Source organism: Eptatretus burgeri, chromosome 14, assembly GCF_056783735.1.
Source record: "Eptatretus burgeri isolate ZD-2024b chromosome 14, Ebu_testis_v1, whole genome shotgun sequence".
Classification (NCBI taxonomy): Eukaryota; Metazoa; Chordata; class Myxini; order Myxiniformes; family Myxinidae; genus Eptatretus; species Eptatretus burgeri.
In genome coordinates this window covers 46,817,560-46,841,084 of record NC_140974.1, presented here as the reverse complement: position 1 = coordinate 46,841,084, position 23,525 = coordinate 46,817,560, and the positions used below count along the sequence as shown (strand labels likewise).

General features: G+C 45.2%; 2 protein-coding genes and 1 long non-coding RNA gene across 5 annotated transcripts in view; 1 reads left to right on the top strand and 2 right to left on the bottom strand.

Annotated features, from left to right (window-relative positions):
- Positions 1-16,843, bottom strand: part of LOC147013103 (nuclear pore complex protein Nup214-like) — a 29,911-nt gene extending 13,068 nt beyond the window's left edge. Inside the window, exons 1-2 of the mRNA XM_085854677.1 lie at positions 16,753-16,843; positions 9,041-9,236 (exon numbers count right to left, since the gene is read on the bottom strand). Of these exons, the coding sequence (XP_085710803.1) occupies positions 9,041-9,236; positions 16,753-16,791 (235 nt within the window). The 5' untranslated portion in view covers positions 16,792-16,843. The remainder of the gene's footprint in view (positions 1-9,040; positions 9,237-16,752) is intronic.
- Positions 16,844-17,482: 639 nt separating this feature from the next.
- Positions 17,483-23,283, top strand: LOC147013102 (uncharacterized). 3 transcript variants are annotated; one of them, XM_085854686.1, is made up of 5 exons: positions 17,483-19,152; positions 19,375-19,411; positions 22,102-22,223; positions 22,568-22,607; positions 22,739-23,283. In XM_085854686.1, the coding sequence occupies exons 3-5, from the start codon at positions 22,167-22,169 to the stop codon at positions 23,281-23,283; spliced, it is 642 nt and encodes a 213-aa protein (XP_085710812.1). In that variant the 5' UTR covers positions 17,483-19,152; positions 19,375-19,411; positions 22,102-22,166. The 3 variants fall into 3 exon arrangements, with proteins under 3 accessions (XP_085710812.1, XP_085710811.1, XP_085710810.1); XM_085854685.1 differs by lacking the exon at positions 17,483-19,152 and having other exon boundaries at positions 19,242-19,411; XM_085854684.1 differs by lacking the exons at positions 17,483-19,152; positions 19,375-19,411 and having other exon boundaries at positions 19,427-22,223; positions 22,739-22,959.
- LOC147013101 (uncharacterized) lies at positions 22,692-23,369 on the bottom strand. The gene is made up of 2 exons (XR_015051200.1): positions 23,245-23,369; positions 22,692-23,149 (listed from the first exon to the last, which is right to left on the bottom strand). It is a non-coding gene; the product is annotated as an uncharacterized LOC147013101 (long non-coding RNA).
- Positions 23,370-23,525: the final 156 nt, after the last annotated feature.

Sequence of the window (23,525 nt, the reverse complement as noted above, 5' to 3'; positions counted from 1 at the left end):
GTATCCATGGGACGTGCACTTCAAACCATCTCGAGTAAAGTCAACGGCATGCCATCACAAATCCCCACGCTTCCCACCTGGAGCAAAGTTGAAAGATGGAAAAACGTTCCACCAGGTATGACCCAATATTATCGGGAAGGGGCAGGGATTATTTTGATTATTTTGACCTGACCCTCAGTATCCCGAACATGTACGCAGTATTTGGTGGAGATTGGACAAGCCGTTTCAGTCAAGAATGGAGCACACTGACAGACCGACGGACACGCGATATTTTAACACGATTGCAATGTCCACGTATGCTCACCTACAAAGTAAGTACACAAACATGGCAGTATGTACAATGACAAACACACCCTTTGTTTTTTTAAGTCATTTTTTTGATTAAAAAAAATTTTGCAATCTTATCTGTATTTCAACAATCTTTCGCAGCATTAAAGAAAGTTTCTCCAAAGGTGCACACAAGCACATGAGATGACCGGCATTTTGTTTTTGCCGGGGATTGAATTTTTAGTGAATTTGTTTTTTTCACAAATTTTTTATTTAAAAAAATCAAATTTCACTTTGACCGCACCCATGAGAGATTGTTCGATGGACTGTTATTCGGTATTTAGTACCAGCAATCAGGATCGACATTCAGACATGCTCATCCGATGCAGCTGCGATTGGCGTGAGCAGAGCCATTGGTTGTGCTCGCGCTCTCGGAATAAACCATATTCCTTGTGCATCAAATTACTGGTTAGGGTTTTGTTTGTTTTGTTTTTTTTACTACTTTTCATAAGTCTGCTGTGGGAATCAAGTTTCTGGAGAATCACACACAAAATCAGACAGCTTAGTGAATATACTATTTTGTAACTTGACCTAATCTTGATTTTTATTCTGCAACTTACTACATTCCATTGATTTCCCCTGACAGATTCAAAAATAAAATTGCTAAAAATTGATGATATATTGACTGCAGAAAAGTATAAAGAAATGTTAATCCACCATGATATCCCCAGAAAGAGAAAGACTTATTCGTCTAAACATCTTACAGCAAGATAATGATCTAAATCACTCAGCTGTAATAATTAAAACTTATTTGCCAAAAAAAAGAAGCAAAGCTGAAGTCCTTCAAATCATATAATGGCCCCTCAAAGTCCAGATGTCAATATCATTAACCTCCGCCATTGAAGATGGATGGAGGTTACTGTTTTCACCCCTTTCTATTTGTTTGTTTGTGAACAGTATTATGGAAAAACTCCTCGAAGGATTTCGACGAAACTTGGTGGGGGGGTTAGGTCTGGTCCAAGGATCATGCCATTAGATTTTGGACTTGGTCCAAAATCCAATATGGCCGCTATGGCGGCCAATTTGAAAAACTATTTGAATTATTTTTTTTTTGCATTTCTACATGTTTAAAGTGATTTCCAACCCCCGCCCCCCCCCCACCCCCAAAAAAATTGTTAGAGTAAAAAAAAAATTTGCAACTTTTTTTTCAACAAAATTTCGATTTCTTTTTTTTGCATTTCTACATGTTTTAAGTGATTTCCAACCCCCCCCCCCCCTCCACCAAAAAAAAAGTTAGAGAAAAAAATTTTGCAAATTTTTTTCCAACAAAATTTAGATTCCTCATTTTGCATTTCTACATGTTATAAGTGATTTCCAACAAAAAACATGCCAAAATTATAATTGCGGCTGATTTTGGAACTTCAGGTGGATATACCCACGTAAAATCAATTTCTGTCTCAAGGAATCTAGTGATGACGAATGAATTGAGTATGTAAAAGTTAAAAGTAAAAGGGAAAGTTGCAAACTATAACTCTGTGAGCACTGTTGACGTCAAATTGAATGAATAGGATATCAAGTTCACTTGAGTGACCTAGCAGTATTGGCGGCGGAGGTTTTGCACTCTACCGAGTGCTCCCCCTCTAGTTGAAGCTGTATGGGACTGGAGGAGAAAGAAAAAGTAAAATAAGAATCTGAACAACTGAGACTATGTTTGGAAGAAGCGTGGAACACCATTCCACAAGAGTTTACAACAATATTTGAAAGGGTCCTGAGAAGAATTTCAATGATTTTGAAGGAAAAGGGAGGACATACTCCTTATATCAAGGAATATTGTGTATAAATTAGATTATTTGAATAAGATTTCTTTCTGTTTTTTCATTAAGGTGTATTTGCAATGAACACAACGTTTTCATTTCCTTCTGTTCCAGAGAAGAAGAATGCAAAATATCTAAGACTTTTGCACAGCAGTGTGTATATTGTTATGTTGGATGGGGTAGGTATCAGCTTGGTTGTTAAGTTGCATGGTCCCTGCATACGTGTAGGATAGATCGCTTTTCTGTAGCCAGGGACTTGTTACGGTAAAGTTGTACTGTTTTCAGGTATGCCGTGAGAAACGGGATAGTTGATAGAGACTCATAGAACCTAGGTAGGACAGTGTCGTTTATAAGTGTTTTCCCTGTATGACCAGGCAAGGCAAAGAGTTGGTGCCAGTTTGTATGCATCAGCGGCTGGTGTGCGGGTCTGTAATCCTTCATCCCCCACCTTCACAAAATAAGACCAGGATGGCACTACCCATCACAAGGAGCTGGAGGGCACAACACCATTGGTGGCCTGAAAGCTGGTGAATTATTCGTTTGGGCGGCACCGGTGTCATCACCATATCCACGTGTCATTGTCATGCATGGTCACAAGTCAACGATGTGGTAGTATGCTGTCCTGGCGAGTTCACAAGGGTGAAACTCACATCAGCAGTTCTGCATTCATTTACTTGTGACCATAAATCTTGGTCTTTAAAGACCTGAGTAGTTTGGAGGCGGTGTTGGTATACCTGTGCGCATGACGTCAATGTCGTGTCACATTCAGGGTCAGAGTTGATCTTTTTGTTAAAATTATCCTCCCTTAGTGGAACCTCACCGACGAACTGGTGATTAGCAGGGAAGAGAATGTGTTCACATGTCAGACGATGCTTGTTGCGAACAGGTCATGCAAAATTTGTTGTTATACATCTCGATCTGTGCCTTACTGGCTCATCAAGTTAAGGGGTTCAATTGATAGAGTCGGAACCTGCTATTCACAGGGGATACATTCCTGGAAAATGCCACGAATATCAAATCTACAAATAGCGGGGCATTCTTTCAATGGAGAAAGGGGGGATGGGTTCCTGCCGGTTCACGATTCATGAGGGGAAAAAAAAAATCAAAAATCCCGTGAAAACACCCGTCAATACGCACGCAAAAAAACCCGCAAATACGTGAAGCACAGGGCTGCATTTTATAAACTGTGAAGAGGCAGGGTCCGCTAATTGTAAGGTCTGACTATATATATATATATATATATATATATATATATATATATATATATATATATATATATATATATATATATATATATATATATAATATCTACTATATAAATGGCAGTCCTTCTGTCTGTCTGTCTGTCTGTTTGTAACCAATAAGCTCCTAGACCAGTGAACTGATCTTGATGAAACTTTACACACATATAGACCTAACATTCAGCTCCAGGATGCGCTAAGTGGCTTTCCATAAAATTGAAAAAATATATATATATAAAAAAATAAAAATAATAAAATTCCATTAAAAAAAAAAAATGCTTTCGAATAGTGTGCCGGCGTATTAATCGCAACAAAAGGCTTCATGGTTAAAAACGCTAGGGTTTTTTGAAATACAAAATGTTCGTATTCGTTGACTTTTTAAACATACACATTCTCCTCCTGTTATTTGAATTCTCGAACTGCACGCGCACGGCAACAGCTCACTGCTGATAGATCTGCTCATGAAAGAGCCAGGCAAGCGGAGTCAGCTGCAGAGAGAGAGAGAGAGAGAGAGAGAGAGAGAGAGAGAGAGAGAGAGAGAGAGAGAGAGAGAGAGAGAGAGAGAGAGAGAGAGAGAGAGAGAGAGAGAGAGAGAGAGAGAGAGAGAGAGAGAGAGAGAGAGAGAGAGAGAGAGAGAGAGAGAGAGAGAGAGAGAGAGAGAGAGAGAGAGAGAGAGAGAGAGAGAGAGAGAGAGAGAGAGAGAGAGAGAGAGAGAGAGAGAGAGAGAGAGAGAGAGAGAGAGAGAGAGAGAGAGAGAGAGACGTCTTACTGCTGATAGATCTGCTCATGAACGAGCCAGGCAAGCAGAGTCGGCTGCAGAGAGAGAGAGCGTCGCCCCGATGGGCGAGAGAAGCACAAAACTCACGTTCCAGCTTTCTCGGTCTGGGTTTTGGCAGGACATCAAGGACATTTGCCACTGCTGCTAGAAACATTGAGTGGCTCAAGGCCGCCTTCAACTATGAGCTCTCTGAGGATTACGGCAGCATAAAGCCTTCCTTCCATAAATCTGAGGAATAAAAGAAGCCTTCCTAACTTTCTCCATAAAAGTAATGCCTCAGTCTAACTAGCGTGAGAAAAATAGGGCAAATTTCCCAGGTATTACCGGGTATTTCAGCTAGTGATTGATAAGACCAACCTAAATACTCCCCCCCCGCCCCGCCCCACCAATCAATCTCCATATATATATATATATATATATATATATATATATATATATATATATATATATCTCTATCTCTATCTCTATCTCTATCTCTATCTCTAATTTCTATCTCTATCTCTATCTCTATCTCTATCTCTATCTCTATCTCTATCTCTATCTCTATCTCTATCTCTATCTCTATCTCTATCTCTATCTCTATCTCTATCTCTATCTCTATCTCTATCTCTATCTCTATCTCTATCTCTCTCTCTCTCTCTCTCTCTCTCTCTCTCTCTCTCTCTCTCATATATATATATATATATATATATATATATATATATATATATATATATATATATATATTTTATGACGGACTGGTGTTGTCTTAACCAACCACTGGTCATTATATGATCTAAGAAATACTGAAGTGTGGTTCTGCAATCACCCTCCGCTCTATCATACCTAAGCCTTTGTAGAAATGTGAAAGGTAATATTAAGTGATCCCCGACCCCATTCCTTTGTGGTGTGGGGAAGTGTTTTCGGCCCCCACAAAGAAAATGGCAAAAAAAAAGAAACTTGATTTCTTCAAAATGCCAACAGCACCGGGTTGCACCGGTACCCCTGCTGGGATATATATATATATATATATATATATATATATATATATATATATATATATATATATATATATATATATATATATATATATATATATATATATATATATATATATATATATATATATATATATATATATATATTCTGCTAGCATTATAGCAGTATTCCAAAGCGCCAGCTGACAAATATTTACAAAAAGTATGTATTGTTACCATTTATACAAAGTACATGGGGGTGGAGGGGGGGGGGATCGAAAGTGGTACTGCATTGAAAACTGGCATTTCCAGATTATCAGCAGACATTTAAATGTGGAAGGGTGTACAATATGGAGTAAAAAGGAAAAGGAAAAGTAAAAAATTACTCCCCGTGTAGGGGTCATATTTATAATGTTTTTTACTATCATAATCGATGAACCGTTGCCAGATATCTCCTAAAATGACAGACTAGATAGGTTTTGAAAATGGCGACTTTCACAACTTTCGTGACCTCGTGACCTTGACCCTGACCTCGAATCCGGGAAAAAATATGTCCTTGGGTATCATCGCTGTGCAACACTCATCGACCTCTACCCACATACTAAGTTTCATCAAGAACGGAAAGAAAAATTGACGGATGGACGGACGGACGGACATTTGGTCTGGCTTTATAAGGTCATCTCGGTAGAGATGACCTAAAAAGGATACTAGAAACACACAAAATGCAATTAGCTGATTTTTAGCATCTGTGGAAAAAGAGTATTTTAGTATTTGGCTTTGCTTAATCAGCATTTACAAATCAATCGTGTTTTTTTTTTAATCAATTTGCTCATCTATGACATATGCAAACTCGAAGGGCACTCGGGTAGGGTAGGGTTGAGCGCATACCTCCGCCACGCAATGCTTGACCCGCGAGAACATATCGGGCCCAATACATTTTTAAGATATCGTGCTATTTATTATTTTTGGCCCTATCTCTCAATGGTGAAGGTCAGGTCAGGTATGGGAGCATGTGCCAGAACAGCGCGTCGCTGCGTCCACTTTCCGCCGGTACTCCAGGGGCCTCCGTCTGGCCATCCCCCAGGCAGATGCCAGGCCCATCCCCATCTCCTTGAGATGATGGTCAACCTGCTGCAACCATGAGGCACGTGGTCGGCCCACTGGCCTCCTCCACTCATGAGACTCCCTCGCTGAGAGAATCTGGTGAGCAGGATCAGCGTCAGGAAAACGAGCCACATGTCCATACAGCCGCAGCTGACGCTCACGGACTATGCAGGTAACAAATCTCATCCGAGTCCCTCTCAGCAACCGCTCGTTGGACACAAAATCCGACCAGCGATAGCCAAGGATTCTCCGAAGAGACCTGGTACCAAAGGAATTAAGTCTCCATCTCAGATCCTTGGTCAAAGTCCAAGTCTCGCACCCATAGAGCAAGACTGGAAGTACCAAGGACCTGAAGACTCGGACTTTCGTCCTCCCGCACAGGTACCGGCAGCGCCACACCCCATGATCCAGTGAATCCATGACTCCCCAGGCCCGACCCAGACGTCTATTGACCTCCGGCTCACAACCTGCGGAGACATGAATATCACTGCCAAGGTAAGTGAATCTATCCACGACCTCAACATCCTCACCACAAACAGACACAGACAGGACAGCAGCATCCAAGATGTCACCGAAAGCCTGGATCTTTGTTTTGACCCAAGAAATCCGTAATCCCAACGGCTCCGACTCCTCATTCAGCACCTCGAGGGCCCCTAAGAGGATGTCTAAAGTCTCCGCAAAGATGACTGCATCATCTGCAAAATCAAGGTCCGAGATCTTGACATTGCCAAACGATGCACCGCAACTTGATCTCTCCGACATCCTCCCAAAAATCCAGTCCATACAAGTGCTGAAAAGTGTGGGGGCAAGTACACATCCCTGACGAACTCCAGTAACAACTGGAAATAAGTCAGAGGCGGTACCACCACACTTCACAGCACTCTCAGTACCAGAGTAGAGTTCAGACATCAGATCGATCAGTTTCGGTGGCACCCCACGAAGACCAAGAATCCTCCAGAGGACATCCCGATTCACTGAATCGAACGCTTTACAGAGATCAACATAGGCTGCAAGCAGCCCCTGCCGAAACTCTCGTCTGCGTTCAGTGAGGACACGAAGAGCAAGGATACGGTCAATCGTTGACCTCTTTGGTGTAAAGCCTGACTGCTCTGGACGCTGGTGCTCAAGCAGATGGTGGCGAACCCTATCAAGAATTATCCGAGCAAAGACCTTGCCCGGCACTGAGAGCAGCGTCACCCCTCGGTAGTTGTTGCAGTCTTGGCGATCACCCTTCCCTTTCCAGAGAGGGACAACAAGGCCCCTCTTCCAGTCAGTTGGGATGATGCCTGTGTTCCAGGCAGAGCACAAAACTGCATGCAACGACGCGAGTGCAGCATTTCCACCAGCCTTGAGAAGTTCAGCATGGATGCCACAGATCCCTGGAGCTTTGCCCCGTTTCAACTGGTTCACCGCAGCCCGTGTTTCCACAAGCGATGGTGGACCACAGCTGATTCGAGGGTCAGCAACAGGGATTGTAACACCCTTGACGTCCAACTCGACAGCTGGGGGATCAGCCTGGTACAACCGCTCAAAGTAACCGGCCCAGCGGGCCTTCACTTCAGACTCCTCTGTCAAGAGCCTACCACTCTCTGCTCGAACTGCAGTGCTCCGAGGGATGGGCTTGGATGAACGTAATGCGCGAATTCCCTGTAAGCGGACGAGAATCACCTGTCCACAGGTGATGCTCTACCCCTCACAGATTCCTCGCACATAGGCCTCCTTGTCCACCCTCAGTGCACGTACAGTTTTACGCCTCAGCTCCCTGAACAGCTCAGCTCTGCCATTCAGCCTGGCCCTGCGACTCTGGTCAATGGTATCCAGTGTCCCTTGAGAGACAAAATTCTTCTTTGCCCTGCGGTGAACTCCAAGGCATCCACCGGCAACATCAAGGACGGTGGTCTTGAAGGTGCTCCACAACTCTTCAGGACCCCCCCAAAGCACCCAGACCCCCCAAGTGTCCACTCAGCCTGTTCGCAAACTCCTCAGCTACTCTCTCATCCCTGAGCTTGGCAACATCCAGCCTAGGCTGGGATGGTACCATTCTCCAGGATTTAAGGTGCAGCTTTAGAGTTGCTACAACAAGCCTGTGGTCAGTATTGAGGAACTGAGCACTCCGGTAGACCCTGCAGTTCTGGATCATCCTCCAACGACCGTCAATGAGGACATGGTCAATCTCCTTTGCCACACCGCCAGCATTGGAATACCAAGTCCAGCGATGAGCTTGTGGGCGCTGAAACCATGAACCAGCCACCCTAAGTCCATGACTTCTTGCAAAGTCAAGGAACTTAGTGCTATTCTGGTTCATAGTTCCTGACCCATGGGGACCAACACACACCTCATAACTGTCCCTATCAGTTCCAGTCGATGCATTGAAATCCCCCAAGACTAGAAGTGTATCTCGTCTGGGGCACTGATCAACCACAGACTCGAGTGTGGCGTAGAATGCATCCTTCACGGATGGTGAAGAATCACTTAAAAATTCTCGTAGTCGGATATGGATCTGGATCTTCACCAAAATTTAATCAGTATGTTGTCACGCACCCAACCTGTCCACAAAATTTCATCCAGATCTGTCCACAACTTTTTGAGATATCCTGCACACAGACAGACAAACAGACAGAAAGGGGCGAAAACATAACCATCTTCACCTTCGCTGGCGGAGGTAATAAAGGGCAAAGTCGCAGCTCGGTTATTAAAAATAAAAAGCATTAATTTCAAACTATTACAAAGAAATACACTTCGAGTTGATTGCATAACAATTAGTCTTGACCACTTCAAAAAAAATGGCCCCAACTCTCAAAACAACCTCTCAGCATGATCGAATTGGCAATGGTTGCAGTGATTCTTGACAAAGAAGAAAAAAATAACTTCACAACATACCGACTTCATTAATGTCTCCACCAATAGTGTTGGTGTTTTGCACCGCAGCGGAACTGAGAATACGCAGGCTGTTAGGTGCACCGATAAACACCAAGCCGAAGCGGTTGGAAACTGCAAGCAGTGAGACACGATCACACGGCAACTCATCTGGGGGTTCCAAGATGCGCAGCCGTTTCATCTGCTTGAACTGGAAATCCTGAATGTGGCAGAAGGAGAGAGGAGGATAATTTTTTTTCCGTTTTTTTAAACAGACACATACACACACAGACATCCGTTGATTTTAAAAGACGACAATCAAGGAAAGACAAACTCGCTCTTTCAACAAGTTCAAGCTTATATTTTGCCTAACCAGCGCTTGTGCTTCCTTGACCATTTCATTTGGATACAAATTATCGAGTGAATCACCTGCACAGGATAAATCTGTTAGCTACAATGCACTATGTAGTTGCAAATGAAATTGCCACTCAAATATATTCCTGCAAAAATGGTTTCAACGAGTCTGGCTGGTCCTGAGGACCAGACTCGTGACATACTGTACCTCAGTTCTGAGAAATGCATACGGCGAAATCTGTTATATCAAACAAAACAAAAAAAGACATTGGGCTGCTGAGAAATATTGAAGAAAGGAGGGGAAGTGTGGGGGAGAGAAAGAATGGCATGATAGTTCAGGTGATAGAGTATTAGCTTCCGAGTTGTCCACTCTTCGATATATTTGAACGTTGAGTCAACAAAAAAAAATCCATTTTGTCCAAATCCATAACTTGTTGAGATATCTTGCTCGTAGACAGACAGACAAACAGGGGTGAAAACATCACCTCTGTCCACCATAACCTCTGTCAGAGGTAAAAAGAACAGTGAACAAACTGCACAAAAAAAGGAGTCTTTACAACAAAGCCAGGAATACAGCGACCAGTACCATTTTGAAGGCAAAAGTGGTCTTTGAAAATAAATTGGCATCAGAAGTGAAGGCAAACTTAAAGAGATTCTGGAATTACTTCAAGAGTCAGACCAAATTCCATATTGCCCCTGGAGATTTAGTGAAGGATGATGAGACAATCGCTGATCATGATATTGACAAAGCAGAAACCGTGAACGATTTCTTCAACTCAGAATATATTATCAAGGACCAAATAGTTTTATCAAGGACCAAATGTAGCCTGGTGGCTCAGTGGTTAGGGTGGCGGCTTGGGATCCTAGGGTCCTGAGTTCAAGCCCCGGCAGCCACTGAATTAATACACCAGGGGGTTCACTCAGCCTGTCATCCTTCCGAGGTCGGCGAAATGAGTACCAGTTCCAGTGTGTGTACTGGTAGAGGGGCACTGCATCAGCGACACAGTCGCGCTTCAAGAAATGATAGCTACCCCAGCAGCGAAGCTGCCATACGACCACCACCAAGGACCAAACATTTTGAAGATCATGCTTTCCATTTCCCTTGAGCACCGTCATGTTTCAACAACATTCTATCATCAATATTGTGGACAAGCTCGACCAGAATAAGTCACCAGGACCACATACAAGATTGTTTTAAGAATGAAGCACTAAAATGCCATACCATTTGAGGAATTATTCAAATTCTTTGCAACTGCATGTGCCAACCACTTGGAAGGCAACCAATATACAGTAGTTCCACTCTTCAAGAAAGGGAAGAAGAATGACTCTAACAAACAACTACTACAAACTACTACAAACAACAAAAACCAAATTATAATGATGTGAGCTAATGTCTTGCAACTTCCACTAAATGGCAACAAATGTAAACTAATCATCTTGAAAAGATAAACCTACAAAATTCAAATTCACCATGGTAGGTAATGAGGTAGCTGTGACCATTAATAATACCTGCAAAAAATATCTTGCGGAGCGACCTCATAGCTAACTGTTGGTCTCCCAACATTTTCATACCCGAGATGGAGAGTTGATGTGATCAAAATCTACAAAACTCTTTCATGGCCGAGAGGACTCCTCTCCAGAAAATAACACCAGAGGTCACGAATTCAAAATGCACCAGATACCTATGATCAAAAAGCCATCGCCAAGGGTAAGCCTCTTCCTGCCCACGATCCAATGATGGCCCGATTTTTTTCAGATTGCCATTTTGAGCTTGATCTTCAACATTTAGGGAGAGAGTGCAAATTGAGAAAATGTGTCCCATCTACAATATCCCTAAAACTCAACATCAAGAAAAGTGGAGGAAAATTATTAAAATCATGATTAAAAAAAAACATATATTTAAAAAGGTGTTTTTTGTTAATTAGGTCACAATCCAAAAAGCTAGATCAAGGACACGAATCAAATATCAGGTGGACAACTTCAATGGAAGTACACTATTATGATGCAAAAAAGCACCTTGGAAGGCCAAGCAATCTTTGAGACTCCACACATGGCAAGACACGAATTTTTTTTCAGACCACTATTTGACCTTCACCTTGAACTCTGAAGGTATCGACAATCATAAATCGAGGTTGTGTGGCTAAAGCTAAGTTGGCAATATTCAATCTTCGATTGGTCGCAGCACTGACCAATTGGGTGTGCCCGGTTTTCCCTTCACTTGTGGCATAGTCGCAACACTGAGGTGATTACAATATTGACGATTACCGTGCCGTTTTTATGACACGCTTTTCTCACTTTGTGTTACCTCACCTCTCACAGTGGTGATAACAATACAATTACAATAATGGCGATTACGGTACGGTGTCTTTATCCCACACTTTCCTCAACTCATGAATCATCCTGGTGATTACGATATCGATTGCGGTGCTATCCTTCACAATTTTACGTTTCTTTGACTCCCTGGACACAAAGAGGTCATCCTGGTTCTGTGGACTGACACACTCCCACCGTCACACACAGAAACTCCCACCTTGAGAGCAGGGGTTTCCGCGAGTGATGCAAATTAAGGGGAACATGCCTTACTCTAGTCGAGGCTATCTAGAGAGGGCAATTTCATTCCGATTGTACAAAATTAGTCGAGTTATGGTAAAATAAAATAAAAAAATTTTGAAGTAAAAATTCCCATAATTAGGTCATGACCTTAAAATTAGATCAAGGTCAAAAATATGTCAATCCTGCATTATTGATGCAAAATTTAATTCTGAAAGTCTCGGACGGCTCCGAGATGCAGCTCGGACATTGGCAGAAAAAAAAAATTTAAAGGGAAGAAAATTATATATATATATATATATATATATATATATATATATATATATATATATATATATATATATATATATATATATATATATATATATATATATATATATATATATATATATATATATATAGTGGTTCAGCACTCCTGGGGGTCTAAGAAACTGAAGTACCAACCATTAAAAACTGGTGACAAATTATAGAAACGAACTCCACAACAATTATTACAGGACGAGGCTTAAAAACAATGCAAATTGAAGCAAATAATTTGGAAAAACAGTTTCTCCCAGAGGATAGATAGTTAATGATTGGAATTCACAACTCTCAAAAGTGGCAACTCATAAAAAAATCACAACATTCCCAAAAGTTCATCAATCAAGGTCTTTAAAACAAGACCCGAACGCAATTGAAAACCATATTATACATTTGATGCAGACCTGAACTTTAACTGAGCATGTTGAACAAACGCAGCACGGGTGACATTCAGATCCAGAACACCAAGAGGATACCACAGGGGCAAAGCTAGGATACCACAGGGGCAAAGCTTGGATACCACAGGGGCAAAGCTTGGATACCACAGGGGCAAAGCAAGGATACCACAGGGGCAAAGCAAGGATGCCACAGGGGCAAAGCTGGGACGCCACAGGGGCAAAGCTGGGACGCCACAGGGGAAAAGCTAGGCTACAACAGGGACAAAGCGAGGATTCCACAGGGGCAAAGCGAGGATTCCACAGGGGCAAAGCGAGGACGCCACAGGGGCAAAGCGAGGATTCCACAGGGGCAAAGCGAGGATTCCACAGGGGCAAAGCGAGGACGCCACAGGGGCAAAGCGAGGATACCACAGGGGCAAAGCGAGGATTCCACAGGGGCAAAGCGAGGACGCCACAGGGACAAAGCGAGGATTCCACAGGGGCAAAGCGAGGATTCCACAGGGGCAAAGCGAGGATTCCACAGGGGCAAAGCGAGGACGCCACAGGGGCAAAGCGAGGACGCCACAGGGGCAAAGCGAGGATACCACAGGGGCAAAGCGAGGATACCACAGGGGCAAAGCGAGGATACCACAGGGGCAAAGCGAGGATACCACAGGGGCAAAGCGAGGACACCACAGGGGCAAAGCGAGGATACCACAGGGGCAAAGCTTGGATACCACAGGGGCAAAGCGAGGATACCACAGGGGCAAAGCTTGGACACCACAGGGGCAAAGCGAGGATACCACAGGGGCAAAGCGAGGATTCCACAGGGGCAAAGCGAGGATTCCACAGGGGCAAAGCGAGGATACCACAGGGGCAAAGCGAGGATTCCACAGGGGCAAAGCGAGGATTCCACAGGGGCAAAGCGAGGATACCACAGGGGCAAAGCGAGGATTCCACAGGGGCAAAGCTTGGACACCACAGGGGCAAAGCGAGGATACCACAGGGGCAAAGCGAGGATTCCACAGGGGCAAAGCGAGGATTCCACAGGGGCAAAGCGAGGATACCACAGGGGCAAAGCGAGGATACCACAGGGGCAAAGCGAGGATTCCACAGGGGCAAAGCTTGGACACCACAGGGGCAAAGCGAGGATTCCACAGGGGCAAAGCGAGGATTCCACAGGGGCAAAGCGAGGATACCACAGGGGCAAAGCGAGGATTCCACAGGGGCAAAGCTTGGACACCACAGGGGCAAAGGGAGGATTCCACAGGGGCAAAGCGAGGATTCCACAGGGGCAAAGCGAGGATTCCACAGGGGCAAAGCTTGGACACCACAGGGGCAAAGCGAGGATACCACAGGGGCAAAGCGAGGATTCCACAGGGGCAAAGCGAGGATACCACAGGGGCAAAGCGAGGATTCCACAGGGGCAAAGCGAGGATTCCACAGGGGCAAAGCGAGGATACCACAGGGGCAAAGCGAGGATTCCACAGGGGCAAAGCGAGGATACCACAGGGGCAAAGCGAGGATTCCACAGGGGCAAAGCGAGGATACCACAGGGGCAAAGCGAGGATACCACAGGGGCAAAGCGAGGATTCCACAGGGGCAAAGCTTGGACACCACAGGGGCAAAGCGAGGATACCACAGGGGCAAAGCGAGGATTCCACAGGGGCAAAGCGAGGATACCACAGGGGCAAAGCGAGGATACCACAGGGGCAAAGCGAGGATTCCACAGGGGCAAAGCTTGGACACCACAGGGGCAAAGCGAGGATACCACAGGGGCAAAGCGAGGATTCCACAGGGGCAAAGCGAGGATACCACAGGGGCAAAGCGAGGATACCACAGGGGCAAAGCGAGGATTCCACAGGGGCAAAGCTTGGACACCACAGGGGCAAAGCTTGGACACCACAGGGGCAAAGCGAGGATACCACAGGGGCAAAGCGAGGATTCCACAGGGGCAAAGCGAGGATACCACAGGGGCAAAGCGAGGATTCCACAGGGGCAAAGCGAGGATTCCACAGGGGCAAAGCGAGGATTCCACAGGGGCAAAGCGAGGATAGCACAGGGGCAAAGCGAGGATTCCACAGGGGCAAAGCGAGGATTCCACAGGGGCAAAGCGAGGATTCCACAGGGGCAAAGCGAGGATAGCACAGGGGCAAAGCGAGGATTCCACAGGGGCAAAGCGAGGACGCCACAGGGGCAAAGCGAGGATACCACAGGGGCAAAGCGAGGATTCCACAGGGGCAAAGCGAGGACGCCACAGGGACAAAGCGAGGATTCCACAGGGGCAAAGCGAGGATTCCACAGGGGCAAAGCGAGGATTCCACAGGGGCAAAGCGAGGACGCCACAGGGGCAAAGCGAGGACGCCACAGGGGCAAAGCGAGGATACCACAGGGGCAAAGCGAGGATACCACAGGGGCAAAGCGAGGATACCACAGGGGCAAAGCGAGGACACCACAGGGGCAAAGCGAGGATACCACAGGGGCAAAGCTTGGATACCACAGGGGCAAAGCGAGGATACCACAGGGGCAAAGCTTGGACACCACAGGGGCAAAGCGAGGATACCACAGGGGCAAAGCGAGGATTCCACAGGGGCAAAGCGAGGATTCCACAGGGGCAAAGCGAGGATACCACAGGGGCAAAGCGAGGATTCCACAGGGGCAAAGCGAGGATTCCACAGGGGCAAAGCGAGGATACCACAGGGGCAAAGCGAGGATTCCACAGGGGCAAAGCTTGGACACCACAGGGGCAAAGCGAGGATACCACAGGGGCAAAGCGAGGATTCCACAGGGGCAAAGCGAGGATTCCACAGGGGCAAAGCGAGGATACCACAGGGGCAAAGCGAGGATACCACAGGGGCAAAGCGAGGATTCCACAGGGGCAAAGCTTGGACACCACAGGGGCAAAGCGAGGATTCCACAGGGGCAAAGCGAGGATTCCACAGGGGCAAAGCGAGGATACCACAGGGGCAAAGCGAGGATTCCACAGGGGCAAAGCTTGGACACCACAGGGGCAAAGGGAGGATTCCACAGGGGCAAAGCGAGGATTCCACAGGGGCAAAGCGAGGATTCCACAGGGGCAAAGCTTGGACACCACAGGGGCAAAGCGAGGATACCACAGGGGCAAAGCGAGGATTCCACAGGGGCAAAGCGAGGATACCACAGGGGCAAAGCGAGGATTCCACAGGGGCAAAGCGAGGATTCCACAGGGGCAAAGCGAGGATACCACAGGGGCAAAGCGAGGATTCCACAGGGGCAAAGCGAGGATACCACAGGGGCAAAGCGAGGATTCCACAGGGGCAAAGCGAGGATACCACAGGGGCAAAGCGAGGATACCACAGGGGCAAAGCGAGGATTCCACAGGGGCAAAGCTTGGACACCACAGGGGCAAAGCGAGGATACCACAGGGGCAAAGCGAGGATTCCACAGGGGCAAAGCGAGGATACCACAGGGGCAAAGCGAGGATACCACAGGGGCAAAGCGAGGATTCCACAGGGGCAAAGCTTGGACACCACAGGGGCAAAGCGAGGATACCACAGGGGCAAAGCGAGGATTCCACAGGGGCAAAGCGAGGATACCACAGGGGCAAAGCGAGGATACCACAGGGGCAAAGCGAGGATTCCACAGGGGCAAAGCTTGGACACCACAGGGGCAAAGCTTGGACACCACAGGGGCAAAGCGAGGATTCCACAGGGGCAAAGCGAGGATAGCACAGGGGCAAAGCGAGGATTCCACAGGGGCAAAGCGAGGATTCCACAGGGGCAAAGCGAGGATTCCACAGGGGCAAAGCGAGGATAGCACAGGGGCAAAGCTGGGTCGGATATGCATGACGCCGAACTTCAAGGCTCAGGATCAAGGTATTGCCAAAACAAACTTGAAGTAAACAGCTCCGTCTTGGTCTAAAAATCGGAATCGACATGAAGGTTCGACTACAGGCCCTGAGAGAGTCTCTTCCCCCCACAAAAAACTTTGCAGTGGAGAAACAGTTTCCTAATTTACAAGGTTTCCTCGATCCGTTTTCCCGCCTCTCTCCAACGATGGCGACGATTCCAGAGAGAAAAATACATGTACCGATTGCGTATGGTTTATATGTACAAATAAATAACGCCAATGTGACCGCCGTGCAAAGTATGAAGAATATTTCAAACGTAATATTACCCTCACGTCCCGCATCGGAGGACCCTCGTTCTCAGCCATCGTTGCGGAACAAATACTTCCGGTTTCCGCGGTTCTTCTTCTATTAGTTCGAGTGACGCTCGTGTGCTTCTTCAAAATATCTTGCAATGATATTTCAGAATATTTTACACGTTTACTTTTATAATTAATTTTGTGTTTCATCTGCAGGGAATTCCATCGTTAAAATGCGATTGAATTAAAATAACGTGTTGTTGTTGTTGTTGTTGTTGTTGTTGTTGTTGTTGTTGTTGTTGTTGTTGTTGTTGTTGTTGTTTTTGTTTTTGTTTTTGTTTTTGTTTTTGGGTAGGAACGAATCTGCGGACTGTGAAGTGGATCCAATTTTTTGTCTGTGGCTGTTTCCGGGACATCGAACGCTGTTGTGAGGCTTCCACTGATCTCTGTACTAACTGGGCAGGAGAAGACGCTCATTTTTGAAGCCATTGTCCGCCATGTTTGTTCACCCATGAGTGCACGGATGCTGGATCGGAAAGTAGCGACTTTCAGATCAAAGAAGGCTCCCTTCCACGAGTTTCACCATTGTACCAAATCCCGTATACACACACACACACACACACACACACACACACACACACACACATACACAAACACACACACATGACACACACACACATGACACACACAAACAAACACACACACAAACAAACACACACACAAACAAACACACACAAACACACACACACACACACACACACCATCACGGGATGGTCCAGCAACTCATCTCCGAGAGGAATCCACTCCACACTGATGACAATCAGGGAGCCAAGAATATGTCCCTGGATTGATCCCTTTTGCCAAGGGGTGGGCTGCTGTTTTGTCAATAAAAGCCTTCTAAATGTGTGTAGGCTCACTGTTGCTGTGGTTAGCGGTGCAGCAGGTCAGGTCAGTTGCGGGAGCATGTACCGGAGCAGCGCGTCGCTGCGTCCACTTTCCACCGGTACTCCAGGGACCTCCGTCTGGACATCCCCCAGGCAGATGCCTGGCCTATGCCCATCTCCTTCAGATGCCGATCGACCTTTTGTAACCACGAGATACGCGGTCGGCCCATTGGCTTCCTCCACTCACGAGGTCCTCTCGCTGAGAGAATCTTCTGAGCAGGATCAGCATCAGGAAAATGAGCCACATGTCCAGAGAGGCGCAGCTGATTCTCACGGACGATGCAGGTAACAAATGTCATTTGAGTCTCTCTCAGCAACCGCTCGTTGGTCACAAAGTCCGACCAGAGTCCAGATCCCTGGTCAGAGTCCAAGTCTCACATTTGTAGAGCAAGACTGGAAGCACCAAGGACCTGAAGACTCGGACATTCGTCATCCTGCACAGGTACCAAGAGCACCATAACCCATGATCCAGTGAATCCATGACTCCCCAGGCCTGACCCACATGTCTATTGACCTCTAACTCACAGCCAGCAGAGACATGAACATCACTGCCAAGGTAAGTGAATCTCTCCACGACCTCAATATCCTCACCACAAACAGGTACAGACAAGATAGCAGCATCCAAGATGTCATTGAAAGCCTGGATCTTAGTTTTGACCCAGGAAACCTGTAATCCCAGCGGCTCTGACTCCTCAATCAGCATAACGCGGGCCTCCAAAAACATATCCGGGGTCTCCACAAATATGACTGCATCATCTGCAAAATCAAGGTCAAAGTTTTTGACATTTCCAAATGATGCACTGCAGCTTGATCTCTCCACCCCAGAATCCAGTTCATTCAAGTGCTGAAAAGTGTGGGGGCCAGTGCACACCCCTGACAAACCGCAGCAGCAACTGGAAATAAATCAGAGATGGTATCACCACATCTCAGCACTTTCAGTACCAGAGTATATTTCAGAGATCAGATCGATCAGTTTTGGTGGCACCCCACGAAGACCAAGAATCCTCCAGAGGACATCCCGATTCACTGAATCGAACGCTTTACAGAGATCAACATAGGCAGCAAGCAGCCTCTGCCAAAACTCTTCTCTACATTCGGTGAGGACCCGAAGTGCAAGGATACGGTCAATCGTTGACCTCTTTGGTGTAAAGCCTGACTGCTCTGGACGCTGGTGCTCATGCAGATGGTGGCGAACCCTTTCAGGAATTATCCGAGTGAAGCCCTTGCCCGGCACTGAGAGCAGCGTCACCCCTCGGTAGTTATTGCAGTCTTGGCGATCACCCTTCCCTTTCCAGAGAGGGACAACAAGGCCCCTCTTCCAGTCAGTTGGGATGATGCCTGTGTTCCAGGCAGAGCACAAAACTGCATGCGCAGCATTTCCACCAGCCTTGAGAAGTTCAGCATGGATGCCACAGATCCCTGGAGCTTTACACCATTTCAACCGGTTCACCGCCGCCTGCGTTTTCACAAGCGAAAGTGGACCACAGTTGAGTGGAGCTTTCAGAGGGAGGGAGAGAGAGAGAGAGAGAGAGAGAGAGAGAGAGAGAGAGAGAGAGAGAGAGAGAGAGAGAGAGAGAGAGAGAGAGAGAGAGAGAGAGAGAGAGAGAGAGAGAGAGAGAGAGAGAGAGAGAGTTCAATCTTTGACACATCGATCTTTGTGTGAATCTTCATCCTATTTGAGATTATTCTTCTTTCTATTCCATTGCAGCCCTAAAAAACGCACTGGATACCAAATCTCTACCAACGTAAGTCAGTGTTACTGTTCCTCTTCATTTCCTTCTTTTATTTGCCTTACATGATGACACTGCAGATTTAATTGAACTGACACCACACATCAGTTTTATTCGCTTCAGGTAAATTACCTTTTCTGGTTTTGATGATTTTTAACTTTATCTCCATTTGTGTTGAGTGGAACCAAAGAACCATTTTCTCTGGGTTAATCTGCCGGTGTTCCCATCAAAACCCCACGCTCATTAGTCCAAGAGCATTAGGTCAAAATAGGCCCTAACCTGGACATTTTTGGTAACAAGCTGATTTTTTCAGGATAGGTCCAGGAATATGTCTAGAATATGTCTAGAATAACATACTAAAAGTCCTCATAAATCCTCCTTGAGCGTTTTCCGCAATCGAAGATGGTGTCCAAAATGGCCGCCTCTTCTGTTTTTCTCATAACTTTGCAAGCAGGTTTCCCCAAAACACACTTTAAATGTCTACATATATGTTTTGAAGTATGAGGAACTCATTAGAATACATCTTAAGAGATGCTGAAGCACGCAAGTACCAATAAGACCTCTTGAGTTCTTCCAAAAGTCCAGGCAGAAGCAGACGCCGACACCCTGATTGTCTCCACAGCACTAGCACTGGCAGAGTCAGAACATGTGCCAGTTGCTGTCGTTGGTACGGACACAGACTTACTGGTAATGCTAGTTGCTCGGGCAACCTCTTCCACAGATGTGTACATGCTATGCCGCAGTAATCCTGTCACGGTCTCCAACATTCATGAGATTCAGCATGCCATAGGGGACACAAGAAATCACTTGATGTTTCTTCATGCTGTGACGGGATGTGACACGGTCTCTGCGATCTATCGTCAGGGCAAGCGTAAAGCTTTCAACATGGTGCACAAGAAGCGGGACTACGACTTGCTGGATACCTTCACAAACAGTGGAAGCACCCATGATGAGGTGGAAAAAGCTGGGGAAGGCTTCATTCTTAAGCTTTATGGAGCCAGCAGTTTTGAATCTCTTGATGACTACCGTCACATCGCATACAAACGGGCAATCGGTCGCAGTTCCCTGAGTTCATCCTTTCAGCTAGAAAGTCTACCTCCAACTAGTGCTGCAGCAAAGCAACATTCATATCGCGCCTATCTTACCGTCCAGGAATGGATGGGTAACTCCTTATCTCCAACAGAATGGGGCTGGCGATTTCAGGACGGGACTCTTACCCCGGTAGAAACAGACATTGCTGTTGCACCCGACACTTTGCTGAACATGGTGGCATGTGGGTGTAAACCAGATGGTTGCAGAAGCATGACATGTAACTGCAAGAAACTTGGGCTCTTTTGTACCTCAATGTGCAGTAAATGCAGTGGTCTCAATTGCAACAATACAGCACCAACTCTTATAGATGCCGACGATGATATTACCCCAACTTCAGAGGACATCAACATTGAAGATACAGCATCCGACGATGAAGACAATGACTGATGCAACTAGGTGTGTGCATGCATAAGGTAAAGATTCATCTGAAACTTTTGAGGTTTGAATCTCTAGCATGATCTTGTTTTGAATGTCTTTGCCTCTTGAAACAGGCTAAAACAGCAGTGTGTTGATAAGTGGCGGACATTTTGAGCACCATTTGAATTTCAGAAAGAACTTCAGCGGTTTTATTGTTTCCTTTGTACTTCAAAGTATCTGAATGAGTTCCTTATTTCTCAAGACATAATATATTTAGAGATTTAAAGTGCATATTGAGTTAACTTAGTCACAGGGTCATGAGACAAACAGGAAATTGCAACCATCTTTGGAGCCATTTTGGATTTTGGGACTAGTTCAAGTAGTTTTATTGGTATAGATATGCGTGTTTCAAATCTGCGAATAAGAATTTATCTAGATTCCTTGACTCCCATAACATATATAAAGACATTTTAGTGTGCTTTATTGGGTTACTTAGTTGCAGAGTTATGAGAAAACAACAACAGGAAAAGGGGCATTTCGGGCGCCATTTTGAATTTCAGGATGAGCTCAAGTGTTTTTATTGGTAAATGCGTGTTTTTGAAAAATTCCCAATAAGTATATGATTCATTTCATTGAGTCGCAAAACATATATTAAGACATTTAAAGTGCGTGTTGAAGTACCTTGGTGTAAAACCAGAAACGGCAGCAATTTCTCGCCATTTTGGATTTCTGAAAGAGCTTAAGCGGTTTTATTCGTTTTTGTGTGTTTCAAAATTTCCGATATGTATTGTATTGAGTTCCTTATACTTCAAAACATATGTGTAGACATTTAAAATGTGTTATAGGTAAACCTACTTGCAAAGTTATGAGAAAAACAGGAAATGGCGGCCATTTTGGACGCCATTTTGGATTGCGGAAAACGCTCAAGTAGGATTCATGAGGACTTTTAGTATGTTATTTCACACACATTCCTGGACCTTTCCTGAAAAAAATCAGCTTGTTACCAAAAATGTCCAGGTTAAACCCTAATGCTCTTGGACAACATGTTGTTTAGGAAGACAGGTGCCTTAGCAACATGAGTTCAAATTCATTTTTGTTAATTGTCTACCAATGTGATTGTCATTCACATTCAAGTACACAGATATTTATATCAACGTCCTCATCCCCCATTTGATGGATGTATGATCTCCTCCATTATCTTTCGATCAATGTAGTAAGAATAAGCCTTTTAAAACTCTCCTTGCTCTTGTTTAAAGGATTAACATCCTTCTGGAACAAGCACTTCAGCCGCCGTGCTGCCACTCGACACTGGTACAACGAAATGTCGAATTGCAGAATCTTCATTAGATTTGTTGGGTGCCTCACCCTCATCACCAAGGTATGCAAGTGATATGAGCTCATGGGATATCGTTAACAATCTTGTTGGTAGACCAATCCAGAGTTGATTTGGGGATGAAAAAGTCCAAGTGATAAAATGCAGTCCCAAACAAAATTCCATTTAAGGTTGAACAAGTGATGCTCAACAGCAAGAAGTCCTATGCTCAAGGATCCATCGATTCTTGGCAGAGGACTCGCCATGGGGTTGTGCTTATGCTCAGTCCAGCTTGAGAAATGTCAGTTTTCAAATTCAAAAATATATCCGAAAACAACAACCCAACAAAAATATCCCAACACACAAGGTCCTCTTCTCATGTATATTGTTTGCTGCTCTTTGTGCTACAGATCATCAATGGCTTCCGGAGTCAACATTTCAAAAAGTGCTGTAAGTGAAAGCTTCTGGAATTGAGATCAGATTCATTGCACTAAAGTACACCAATAATAAAATAAATTGAAATTAATTTAATGGATTGTATGTAACTCCATCTGGTAATGATTTTGTTAACTCTTTCACAGACAAGAAGAAAAACTCCATGAAAAGCTCCCCAAATGGAAAATCTTGTCTCACAAGAAAGAAACCTCAGGGGGAGGTGAATCTTGACAAAACTATGATTTTCTCCCAAAACAGTGATGTCACTGAGAAAAAAAAATTGAAATTCAATGACAAAACAACTGTTGTGACGTTTGACAGGGCACAAAAGCCAAAAAAGGTGAAGTATGCATTAAGAGAGTTCGGGGAATTGAATGAGGGGCCCCTGGAGAAGAAACGTCTCGAACGTTTCAAAAAGAAGGGTGCTCGCAAGAAACATCGCCACAAGAGGAGACATGATGAACAAAATGTAGCTGATCACAGTTCAGATGCAAGAGAGAATGTGGAGGCTTGTTCTTCTGTGCCAAGTGGGTGTGAACTCATCGTTTGCCAGAAAACTGTGGGAAAGCAGGAATGTATTGAGTACATTATAAACGAAGGGGAGGAACGCATAATAATTACACGAGAAATGATATATCAGCATACGAAGTACCTTGTGAGGAGGGACGATAGACTCCTCAATGAAGAATAACTGGATGGAGCCAGATAAACCAGAATGTTCAACAGGATGTCAAGGGGGCGATGAAAACGATCTGAAGCCACTGGGCTGCATCTCCATCACATCACTCACCAATCAACCCACTCAAATGAAACCATCCTATCGGTTGGAATGTAAGTTGCCAAGATTCTTGCTTTACATTACAAATTTTTACAAACTTTGTCTATGTGACTCTCAATGTCACTCATGAAGGGAACTACAAACATTAACCATTT

Coding starts and splice junctions, on each gene's coding strand:
- LOC147013102 (XM_085854684.1), top strand. CDS start 20,087: ATGCTAGTTGCTCGGGCAACCTCTTCCACAGATGTGTACATGCTATGC.